The sequence below is a fragment of the Magallana gigas genome, chromosome 4 (genome assembly GCF_963853765.1).
Source record: "Magallana gigas chromosome 4, xbMagGiga1.1, whole genome shotgun sequence".
Lineage (NCBI taxonomy): Eukaryota > Metazoa > Mollusca > Bivalvia > Ostreida > Ostreidae > Magallana > Magallana gigas.
Genome location: NC_088856.1, coordinates 38042980 through 38056132, shown reverse-complemented (window position 1 = coordinate 38056132; position 13153 = coordinate 38042980). Strand labels below are relative to the sequence as shown.

Below are 13153 nucleotides of genomic sequence, written 5' to 3'. Positions count from 1 at the left end.
AATTGCAGCAGCGTACCCTGTAATATATCAGCTTAATAATATGAATATGTATCCAGACTGTAACATTAATAATTTTCACACAAATGAAATGCACCTTAGATAATTAATTTTTTTAATGCATCCTCAACTACTGAACCAATGAATGCAATATAATTTTTCTTCAATTTCATATGACTAAATCAACATTGTTTTAAGCAAAATTGCCTGCTGAGAATAACTTATTAAAAAGTATATATATTAACTAAAAAGATTTTGTTATAAAAATAGTTCATATGAACACTTACATGTTGTTAAAAATACAAAAACTTAAAATTCAAATCTGTTGATAACAAACGATGCTAGGCAGGCTATCCCATTCTGCATGTTAAAGATATAACTACCATATGACTAGCTGTTTTTCAACATATAATTTTAAAGCTCTATCTAAAATTGCACACTTAATAATCCATACATCCATATTGCAATAATTTATCAACCTTTTGTACATAAAATCACAGAAATGCATATACATTGAAATGTATTTTATTAAAAAAAAACCCTCTCTATTTTCCCTCTTTCTCAATATGAAAATTGATAAAATAGATAAAAATCAAATTTATGGTCTCAAATTTCTGTGTTTCATGCATTGTTACTCAAAAATTACTAATTTATGCCCACTCCTTTAATTAACCCCTAAATTTATTATTAAGGTATTCAATGTATAATGAAGGGATATTGAACAATTTTTAATCATTTTAAGCTACTTAAATGTGTATTGCTAGATAACTATGAAAGTGAAATGAACCAAATTCACATGACAGACATCATATAAGGAGGTCATTTTGCATTTGAAATTTTTTTAAAAGCGTTACCTTCCCTTGATGAAAATAAGAAAATTTTAATACCGTCAAAATATCTGCGGTAAATGATTCATTTTATTTCATATTTCAATAAAAAGAAAGTTTATGCATCTATTAACCAAGAGAATTTAACAAATTTCAAGTAACTTTTTACAATATCTTAATAAAACATACGTTGCCCATAGACTTCAATGCAAAATTCAAGGTGTAATTAGTTGGACCATAATCAAAATTTTGAAAATTCCTTTGGTGGAGTGTTTTTATTTGATTACACCTTCAAAATAATATCATGATTAAGAATATCGGACCATTCATTTATAAGATACAAAATGTAGTCGTTATACATCGAATACCTTAAAATTTAATTACAATTCATTAATTAGATTTTAGGCCAAACAGTGTATTGGTTCTCAAACAAAGGGGTTTTTGGTAAAATGCTTTCACATTAATTACTTTACTTGGCCATAATGGGAAAGGGAATTACTAAAATTTAAATTTTAATTAAAAAAATATGAATATTGAGTTTATTTTCTTTAAAAATATTCCAATTAAACTTTCAATTGTAAAAAGTGTCTGGCTGTCACATTATGTTTTAAAAATTTTTAGCCCGAGAACCACACAATTATATTAGTTTTGGCCTTATCAAATATCAACTGATAGTTAATAAATTATAATTTTCTAGATATGAAGGGACTGTTTTGGCTACCTTACCTATAAAGTGTCAAGGTGTTTGTCAAAAAATGAAAATAATAAAAAAAAAGACATCAAGACAAATTTGACAAAGTTTAAAGCTAGATAATTATTGATGTCAATTTTTTGAATTCATCTAAGTATATGTAGCAAATGATACCAATGTCCACACAAACACTAGTAAATGAATATTTTCAGGTTTTTCTTCAATTTAAAATGGAATGTAAACAAAATCATCAACATACATGTAGTATGGCTACCAGATAATCTCTGATAATTAACAATTAAGTAACAATTTACAAATGTACATTTCCACTGAAAAATCTAAATTGTGTGTTCACATTTCTAAAACAAACCATAAAACATGCTTTTGTGATCATATCTCTAGTACAAAAAACATGGCAATGTGTTCGTATTTCAACAGCCAGATAGAAAAACTAATAGACCCTTCACATTTCTATTAAACAAGTTTCACACATGTGCACATGTAAAAATCCAGAGTTTCTTTGGTATGTAGGTTCAAGATCTAAATCCAAATCTCCCTTTGGAAAAGTCATCTCAATTCAACATTACACAACCATTCATATTTTTTCTGCCATTTTTCTCACCGCCAGCTTTAATATTTGTCACCATTTTTCTAACTGCCAGCTTTAACATTTAACTGACACCATTTCTGTAAGTAACGCCATGATCACTGACCTACGTTCACAATTTAACTTGTGTCTGAACACTTTTTGATTCACCATGTCCATACAATCTGGTATTTTATCTCCATGTTTCGCTATGAATGTACCAGAGGAATGACAAACACAGAAATGTCATCAAAGGAGCCAGGTTCTCCATTCTTTCTTTTCCAGTTTCCCCCAGTTAACGTTCCACGAGCGATTGTCACTAGTTCTTGAGCAGCAGATATGTACCTGTAGAACACAATTTTCATATATAATGACAATATGTCTGACTCACAAGGTTTATTTAATATATATGTACATGTACTAGCATTGAGTCGACAAGAATAATTTTTAAACTGAAATTATTTTTAAGCTTTTCCATTTACAAATCTGAAAATAATTCTATGTTCCGGTCAATAAATTCTGTAGTTTTAAAGTTCAATCTCCTCTTTATAATTTCAAAATAAATGTCTTTTAGAAACAATAACATATATGCGTATAAAATTCTAGGAATACATGTGTCTTCTTTCAATACTGTTAACCAACTTTTGTTCAAGTGCGATTTTTGCGAGGTTTGCAAGAGCCTCGTCGTCAAAAATATTTTCTGCCATGAACAAATCTTGGTTCATGTCCTAATTGGGTGTGAAAATGGCTTGGTAATGAATATTAGTTGTTGCAAACCAGATTATCTCCTGTAAATCACGGAAATAAAGTTGTTGCAAAGAATACTGTAGATTCCTAATTAACCGTGAGGAATAAAAAATCGGTGTAAAATCGTGAGATGCACATCTCGCGAATTTTAAAACTTCGCTTTTATATTTCAAACACATGTTCTCAACATGAAACTATGATACAAATTCGACATTTGCGATTTTATGTTCACGCAATTTAAGGGAAAGCGGTTGAATTGCGAAATTTAGTACCTGCGAAAAATAAGGAATTAATCTACAGTAGTTGGATCATAGTACCTGCCTCTACACTACAGACATCCCTTTTATATTCCTTTCAATCATTAAAAATAGTCTACATCTACCTCTTAAGGTTACGTGTATCGTATAACTGAAGAACATTGTTCACGGACTTGTAAACCTCCTCTATCGACATCAAGTCCCACAATCCATCACTTCCTATCACCAACACATCATTGGTCTGTAAGTCAGCTGTTTTGAGGTCAAAAACACACACCTTGAAGAAAAAAATAAAAATTACTGATTCAGAATGAAAAATCATTCATTATTTAAAAAGAAACCTTTCTGATCATCATTATTTACATAATATTAAAATTATTACATGCAATATTAATGAATTCTAATGTCATAAATGGCATTGGAATCAAAATCAATTTGGTCCTGAACATTTGATTGATAGATTGATTGATTGATCTGGAACACCATTACATTTGTATAAAATTATGCTTCAAACAAGAGCTGTAGGAAAGATCAATATCTTTTCATCCAATTTAATGTAATCAGACTTATACAGAGAATCAATTTTCTAAATGAAAAACTTTTTTTTTTCTCTAAATTATAAGGACTTAAAAGAAATTTCAAGGACTTATAAGATATTGGATATAAGAAATATTTGGCCCATACTTCTGGGTAAGCCGATAAGAATGGCTTCATAAAGATGTTTGAATCGTAAAGCCGTAGATCATGGTCCCCAAATCCTCTTGCAACGCCTATGGTCTGCATAAGTCGAGACTGAAATAAAGCACAGAAAGGATTTACAAAGCATTCTACCAGAGTTATTGCCAACATCAAAGGAATGCTGAGGACATTATTCCTTAATATATACCATTATTGAGATTGAAGATTATTCGATTTGCATGAATATAAATTAAGAACCATCAAAGTTGCCAAGACTGAAGTAATTATTTTAAAGAAACATGAATTCAGACATGTTTCACAAAAATGTAATCATTATTCATAGTTATTGAAACCATGCATATACATTTCAATACTGCCTGGACTCTCTAAACTGAAACTGCATTCTATCCAGATCTCAATTATCATTTTTCAGTATCTATATAATTATCTTTAATCTTTATGAAATTAATTATGTTTTAGTAATTAATATGTATGTCACCTTATTTCCTGTACTGGTTATTAGAGGAACTTTCAGATCATCTTGGTCAGCAATTTTGTAGCCCCTGTGTAAAATTAAAACAAATAATTTCTGCGTATTTGTGTTTTACTGCCTCTGAACCAAAGAAAAAATAATCAATTTGAAGTTTAAATGTCATTGTGTAGAAAGTCTTTTTAAGTGTCTTTAAAATGTAGTTTACAGAAAAATTCGACTGACAAAGCATTTAAAGCCGTCATTCCTAGGCATAATGACATATCATATTTAATTAATTTTGTGTTTGTTTATACTTCGAAAAGCATAGTTTATATCATCAAAAATATCAAAATATCACAAAACTGAGATTGCAAATTAAGTTTAGTACATTATTTTGTGATGACTTACTTGTCATTGACAGTCATATAAAATAAATAAGATTAAACTGAAAAAATATTTGATTTAATTAAATATTTTTCAATTCATTAATTAATTAAAATCATATTCATTAATTTAATGAAAATGATCATAAATGGCACTGTCAAACTCTTTCAAAAGCAAGCAATAATTCACATAAAAAAAAAAAACAAACTTAAAACTAACAGTAGTATCATGCCTTTCAAAATACTGATCTTTATACATTGGTAGCCATCATGTACTTACCAGCCGGCCATGAATGGGCCTCGATACAGAATGGGCTTGCCTATGTCACTCCGCGTGACTCGCTTCAGGTACTCGTAACAGGTAAACTCTTCATGAAGCAGCTCAGGCTTGGCCATACCCTAGTGATGGAGGGAGAGAGAGAATAATTATAACACAGAAATTATTTTAATATGGCATTGTGTTTTAGTAATTGGACTCCAACTGATATCGTAAAATTGAGTACACTTCAAATTATTAGAACACCCAAAATATGTAACATACAGTTTATTATAGTACTGTAATAGTAACATTCCTAAGAAAATTTATCCCAGAAAAAAATTAGGAAGGGGGGTGAGTGGTGGGGGTGGGGTAAGATTGTCCATATTTTGGTGCCAATGTTTTTGTATACTGAATGTGTATACATGTATTTTAATTGTTTGGGTGATTTGAGTGGGTTTCTTGGTTTGATTTGCCTCTTTACCTCTACATAACCAAGCAAATGTTTCATGATGATAAAACTAACACAAATTCACTGGAAACATTTATTTAATTACTACACATTTATCGAAGCAAACCATGTGATTCATGTAAAAAAAAGAAGAAGCTCCGACTAGCTAGTAAATATTATTTAATGCTATCATTAATTCTCTTTTTCATATACTAGATAAGCAATGAAATTTACTCACTAACGCCAAAATTCTCTGTCGCTCTGAATACGGAGTCATGTCCCTTGATAACCGGACGGCCTTCCCTTTGTTATAAACCACAGCCCTTGTTACCATAACGACAAAATGTTAGTAAATGCATGATGGATGAATTCGTGGCTTATATTTATGAATCACATTAGAGCAAGTCAAGAATTTAATAGATATTTCCAGATCGGATGCAATTAAATTTTATAATTAATGAAGCTCATTTATTTATTACTACCTGCAGTCTCCAGCATTGGCTACAAACAACTTCCCCATGGCGAAAATAGCCACAATGACTGCACAACCTCCTCGTATGGAGAATGTTGACTTCTCTCGTTTAATTTGCTCATCCTGGATCAAAAATTAATTAAAATTGAATTAAAATTAGAATTATTAATTAAGATTAATTATTAATTACGATTAATTAGACATATAAAAATACTAATAAATTGTCAAATATTCTACATGTAGTGTCAAATATTCATTTTAACTAGTATGCAAGATATCTCTTCTCACCTAAAGTTAGATATTACATGACTTTACTCCTACTAAATTAATTAATAATTATAAGTTCTACTAATACATTCAATATATATGCATCACCAAAGCGATTAACAACGGTGGTACTCTGTTAAGTAATATACAATGATATCACCACAGCAATACACGGTGACCATTCCTAACAGTAACTGTTATACTATCTCACCATAGCAACAAACGACTCCTCTACTGCTCCTACAATAATACTGTCCACTGAGATGTTTCCCAACGGTCCAAACTTGTCCACCTCATTTCCGGAGCCGTTCTCCGTCTTGTTTTCCGAGTCATTGGACCAGAGTTTATATTTGATGACCTCTATACGGCTCTGAAGTCGTTCCATGATGTGTTTATGGAGGAGTCTGGAGGTCATGAGGGCTGCGTCGGGCCCCGCGTGGCCGTCAAACATCCCAAAGTAGGTCAAAGTGAACTTCTGTTCCAATTTAACATTCAAAACAAAAACAATTTTGAAATGAGATAGAAACATAATTTATGTACTCATTGAAAAAACATATTATTAGTCAGAAATGATATTACAATATACCTAAAACTGAATAACTGTTTTATTTTTTACTTTTGTCAAAAAATACCAGTAATTTGTGAAAATGGGGTCGATATGTAAATAAAATCCTTCAATTTGCATCGGTTATTTTTTTTTTTATCTAAAAAGGTTTTTTTTAGGTCAAACAAAACCAAGTATAAACTTTTTCTTATGTATTTTTTTGTAATGTGAAAGTGATGGCGAAAATAGCCAAAAACAGGTCATTACGCTAATAACCAGATATCCAGTATTGCCTCTGAATATGCATTATTACAACAGGCTCATTAACTAATCAAATGCTACAAGTAATAAGTACATCTACATGCAGAGAAAGTTTTCTGAGTAAGGAGTAACCTACTGGAACTTTTCCTATTGCCTGCATCTCTGTCTCTTTTCCAATATCCGCAGATTCTGCACTGACTTCCTTCAGCTCACAGATCTCCAGATCTACAAAGTACTGCTTGAATGAAGACTGGTCCTCGTTCAAATTGCTTTTTCCTCCATTAATGCATCTGTTTATGTATACAAAGTAAACAGTTACAATAGAAGTACATGTACATAGTTTTCATTCAGTATAGCATGCAGGCCTTAACATCTATGTACTTTATTAATACACACATTTAACGAATCAATTTTGTTTCGAGATGCTGTGGACATATATCACTGTCTCATGAATGCATGTATTCATTATTATAATTTTTTTTAACAACAATGATGTCATAATGAAATTAATATGCATTTTTGGCTTCTTAAAGCCTACAAAATGAAGGATTTTTATTTATTAATAAGGTGTTGTGTGTTTTTTTAATCACTATTAAATACAACTGTACTCTTTAACACTATAAATACAAGTAAACTCACACGCACCCGACATTAAAACTACCGGAATTTCTTTTAAAAATATTAGATATACATTTCCTGTACGAAAAAAAATAACCTTGTTATTATTAAGAGTAGAGGAAATTATCTTACTGATTTATAAAAAGAAATACTTTTGTTGTTATACTATACCGTAAAGGAAATAATCTTCCTGAATAAAAAGGAATTTGTACTTTTATTTTTATAATCATGGATCCAGATGTTTAGATATCAAACAAGGACATTAAAATCTGATGCTGATACCACTGTACTGTTAAGTTTGTTGATTATTCTCTGTGAATCAGGTGTCCTCAAATTTAAAGTACATAAGATACTAACATTTACTAGTACATGCAACCTAATATATATATGTCAGCATATTTGTTTAGAGAAGATACTGACATGACCTGACAACTTTATCGCATTGGGAGTAGAATTATGATAAAGCATTTATCAATTTATTTATTTTTTGGCTGATTATATGCATTTTAATATGCTTTGATATATCAGAAACTGAAATATAACTAACATCAGCAATTTTCTTTCTCATATAATCTACTGAAAGAGATTCAAGTCAAACATTGAGCATATCATATCTAGAATATATATATATATATAGGAACACAGTTATAATAATATATAGTTTGTACATGCACACAAATTAGAAATGTGACAAAACTCAATTGATCTTCAAGTTTTACAATGAAATATTATATCTACACAAACAAACATTTTTACTGGAAGGACTCGTATTTCATCCAAAATATTCATGAGATAATGGAGACTTTCCTATTTTCTTAAGAGTATTTTTCAAGATTCATTTCGGATATTTAAATAAATTACATGCTGAACTTAGCTCAGATCTTTTCATAAATTGTTATGCAGTTTCATGTAATCAAAACATCTTAACTTACTTAATATTAAGTTTACACCTTCATCGACCTGATAATTTGAAATACAGTTTTTTAAATTATATAAGATTTTAAAAAAATAATTATTTCATACTCTGCATATCCTGCATTAAATGGCAGCTGGTCACTGGGGGTTACAATGGGGCGATTAGCAAAATCCTGCGACACTTTCAGCTTCTCATCATTAAGATGGAGGAATTCAGGTCGACTGTACTCGAACTTTGAGGGCTTCGAGTTCTCGTCCTTCGTTTCCGCGGATAAAAACTTATCCATGGTGGTGTCCAGGTGGGACTTGAGTCGTCTCAGCATTGTTAGTTCTAATGAAGGATATCCTCGTCAAGCCTATAATTGTGCCCAAAAAAAAAAAAAAAATTAATAAAGGATTTTAATAAAAAATAAACTTAAAAAGGCTAGATGGTCTGCAAATTAACCATCAAGTGTCAAAATTGAATTATCTTTTGAAGAAAAGAATTGAAATTGTTTAATGTACACCCTTTCCAAAACTGTGAAATTCCCTACTGTTACTGTGACGGTCAGACCGGTTCGAATATTGTAACGAATATTGCCGAAAAACGAATCTGGCTTCACGAAATTTTAACAGGAAAAAAACAGTTTGATGAGCTTTTATTCAAGAGGTCCCTCGTTGCTGAATGAAAATTAGCGTTAACATTACCGCCTATGAAAAATGCATTAGTGGACTATACACATATAAGTATATAACTATAGTATAAGCTATAACTATTATCAAGTAAGGGAAAAAAAATTATTTATTTTACTCATTAAAATTGGGTTTTTTTCCCCAATATTTTGTTATATAGAACTCTTCTTTCAAAAGGAGATCATTACAATCTAAGACTAGATTGAGGCCACTGAGCCCTCTTAAGGTAGCATTTCCACACAACTGATATAAATAAGATATTCAGATACTCCACATTTTTTTTTTATTACAGATGGGAAGGATTTAGAAGTTAATGCGAGTTTAACAAAGAAATTCAAATTAAATGAAATTTATCATGAATTATGGAGAAAAAATTGGATATGGAAAATTCATTAGATCTTAAATATGGGCTCATGTGCAGACCCATTAACTACTAAGTGAGTTTGATAAATTTGAAGTCTCAAGGGTTAGGGGGGGGGGTCTGTCCCCCTCTCCCAAACCCCCTTACCCTTTTGATCTGGGCTCCAGGACTCTCATGCACTGCATTCAAGAGAGATTAAGATTCGATTCATTTGCTCTTAAAGAGGAATTATCAGTGGACATCCCTGATCAAATACCTAAAAAATTTCATACTCCCTATATTCATCTCTCCATCCATCCAACCCCCCTTAAAAATTATACTATTGACACACACTGCTTTGTAACATGAGTATAAGGAATCATTCTTTGAGTTTTATGGGGACGGTGATCAAATATGGTCAGAACTGATCAAATCCAATCAAGTCTGAAGGGCTCTATGATAGATTTGATCACGCCTGACCGTATAATTTGATCACCCCATAATATTCAAACTGAATGAGTCTGTATTACTCATATTTATACATATTTCCAGCAATTGCATGGTTAAATATTTAGAATAGTCATTGATGAACTGTATCAGACTAGTATACATTACAGAATCAACTCATTGAGTTATCACAGTCAGACAAACACACTGGAAAATTTTAATACTATCTAAATAAAAATATCAACTAAATAAAACTCTTTTTACGATTCGGAAAATTTAACAATTCTTTCCATTAACCATGCACTGATTTTTTCATCAGTTGATTGATCTACTAACCAGTGAGAGTGAGACTTGAACATTTGATCCAACATATAAGCCAGCTTGAAAGTCCACAAGAATTACTCCCACAAATTTATATGTTGTTGACACCACCATATATTCCATCACAAAGTACATGGAGATCACCCCAAATATAAAGAATTGAATCAGATAATTATATAAAAGATGGACCAGCACAGCTTAAAGTTTCTATAAGTCAACAGATCAATCAAAATGCCAACCGCAATTAACAAACAAAACTGATTCATACACAAATGTACAGCTGTTAAAAAAAACTTGTACATTGACACATGTAAATAGCTCAGATTCCACATGACTTGTCCTATAACGCGATGTTAAGAGGTCGCTCTTCCTCTTTCTATTTCCCATACGCTGTCACTTAAAATAATACGTCAAATTTAACTGACGATAACTATTTCCTGATTGAGACCCAGTGACGATGCTTGAGACTCAATTGAACATTTCGACAATATCAGGAAACCAGTTTTCATTTTATATTTAAGGCATATCTATAAGGCCAACATAACTATGAAATCATGATCTAATACTGCTAATTCAAATTATACAAAAATTATAATGAGATGTAATGATTAGAAAATGGTTGAAAGAGGAGCACTCCAAACTATTCTTTTAAATCTTCTACATGATTTTTACTTTCAAATCACATTCAATTTAATATGAAAGCATGTGTATATTTTTACATCTACTTCTACCAGATTGCGGCCACCATCAATCACTGATGACACTGCCACTTTGGTGTGCATACCAAATTTTAAAAATAAATAAAATGAATGCTGAATACTCTATGTAATTTAAAGAAGAAGGATATTTTCTTCTTATTTCCTTGTGGGCCGGTTGTTGGTTGGGCAAGAGTCAAGCACTTATTCACTTAATTATTTTAGTTGTGGAAGTGTCCTCTAAGTATCTTTTAATTACTATTAGTTTTATCATTTTTATAAGATGGACATCTACTGGGAATTTCATTTATTTTCCATGTTAATTTTTTTTTTTATGAGGGGGGGTGGGGGTGTTGTTTAGAAACAAAAAGTTTAATATGCCCAATGCAATATTGCCGTAGTGTTGATATTATACATGCATGACCACAAAAGAAAATGTTTGCTAAAGTTTTCTTAATCCTGCATTGAAACATGTTAATTACAATGGCTATATTATCTACCTACTACATGTACCTATATTTTTTCTCCCCACATAGTAGCGCTTTTATTCATCTGCAAACCCTGTTTACTAATTCTGAACCAATAACAAGCCTAGGGTGTTTCTTCATTGTTTGAGCAATCCCCGTCTTAACAGTACAAGCTTTCATCTTCATAGGATGCAACCCCTTACTGTACTTCAAAATAAACAGGAACAATACTGCTATGCATTTAACATCAGGGACAATGAATATACTGGTTAGAGAGAGCATCGAGGTGCACTTGATGACAAGAAGAATTGGCGTCCATATGTTCTACATAGCACTGATTTCAAGATTAAGTCTATAAGTAATACAGTATTGAAGAAGTGCGCAGGATAGTGAATGTTGCAGCATAATTAATATACTGAGAATATTCTCCTTTTGAAGAGTTGATGTGCCTGTTTATTTTTTCAACAGTGTGCAATCCATTTTACATAATGCCACATCGCAAACCCGGATTTACAAGAAACGTTGTTCAAACATATGCAAATTTCCGATAAAAAAGGGAAGTTATCTTCCAAAACAATTGCATATCCTACTCATATCACATACTGCACTAAATATAGAGATAATTCGGATCATTATACTAATTGCATCGATTGATTGCATGATTGATGTTAGGTCCCCAATGAAAGACAGCCTACCGTTTTTGGTCCTAAGGTTTGCAACGGCATCTTCTCAAAGAAATGACATTTCATTTTTTCATGGCTACCTATATTTTCAAAGTAACCAGAAATCGGGGTGGGCGGATCACTTCAGTATGTTTTCTTGTTTTCATAAACAGGAAGTGCGCATTACCTGCGTAGAGTAGCGTTTCCGCATTGAAATATACTGTTCATACATTGCGTGATCCCTTAGACGCTGAAGACCTCAGAACAAATTATGGTTAAGAATTAATGATGACGAATAAATAAATAAATAAATAAATAAACAATGAATGAATCAATAAATAAATAAATAAAAACTAGGTTCCTATAATAAAAATAATTTTAGTGAATTGCAATAAAGATTTGTATTTGAAATAAATCTTATAAATAATATCATTAAACATTTGCAGTTACATTATGGTTGCACCTATTGCTATAGGTATGGTACTAGGCCTAATTATGTCGAAGCGAAAGCGTACAGTATTTTCATTGCAGATTGGAAATACGTAAATAACTATAACTTTTAATATCTGGACGGAGAGTGTCTCGATTTTTATACGGTAGTAAACTAGAATAATTTATACTCGTCAGGTCCATCCTTCAATCATAAAATTCCTCTTAAAAAATCTAATTGGATCAAAACAGCACAAAAACTTTTAAACAAGCAATTGAATCATAATATCTATAGAAGTGTTTCTTATTTTCTTTGACAAAAAAAAATAATGTTTCCTGTTGTAAAAGTAATTTAACCTGTCAACCTTAAGACATAAAGTTACATGTATGAAAAAGCAATACACTCTTCGAAAATTGAAATTAAGGATGATTCTGCCTGCGATTGGTGTTGAAAATGATAGAAAAACCACAACATCATGCAAGTTATATGGTCCCCTCCGTCATCAACATTTTGGAATTTATTACCCAGCCCTCTCAACTTAATTAAATCCATAATTTACCTCTCATTCGTAATAATACTAAGCAACAGAAATAAATACTGTATGCTTAACCATTTTATACATAGTCATACACAAACTTTATATTGGGAAATTCAATACTGTAGTGCAGCCTGTAATTCTCTGGTGGAAACTAGTATG

At 31.2% G+C, this 13153-nt stretch overlaps 1 protein-coding gene across 2 annotated transcripts; it reads right to left on the bottom strand.

Moving 5' to 3' along the window:
• Positions 1-518: 518 nt before the first annotated feature.
• Positions 519-12216, bottom strand: LOC105337975 (protein phosphatase 1H). 2 transcript variants are annotated; one of them, XM_011442928.4, is made up of 11 exons: positions 12060-12216; positions 8531-8778; positions 7026-7179; positions 6296-6559; positions 5828-5940; positions 5584-5668; positions 4919-5037; positions 4283-4346; positions 3790-3897; positions 3231-3382; positions 519-2446 (listed from the first exon to the last, which is right to left on the bottom strand). In XM_011442928.4, exons 2-11 carry the CDS (start codon positions 8743-8745, stop codon positions 2311-2313), a joined length of 1410 nt encoding a protein of 469 aa, XP_011441230.3. In that variant the 5' UTR covers positions 8746-8778; positions 12060-12216; the 3' UTR covers positions 519-2310. The 2 variants fall into 2 exon arrangements, with proteins under 2 accessions (XP_011441230.3, XP_011441231.3); XM_011442929.4 differs by lacking the exon at positions 12060-12216 and adding an exon at positions 10218-10549.
• Between the last annotated feature and the right edge of the window lie 937 nt (positions 12217-13153).

Coding starts and splice junctions, on each gene's coding strand:
- LOC105337975 (XM_011442928.4), bottom strand. CDS start 8,745: ATGCTGAGACGACTCAAGTCCCACCTGGACACCACCATGGATAAGTTT. Junction 5,669..5,827: donor GCCAATGCTGGAGACTGCAG/GTAGTAATAAAT, acceptor TATGGTAACAAG/GGCTGTGGTTTATAACAAAG. Junction 4,347..4,918: donor GGCCCATTCATGGCCGGCTG/GTAAGTACATGA, acceptor AATTTTACACAG/GGGCTACAAAATTGCTGACC.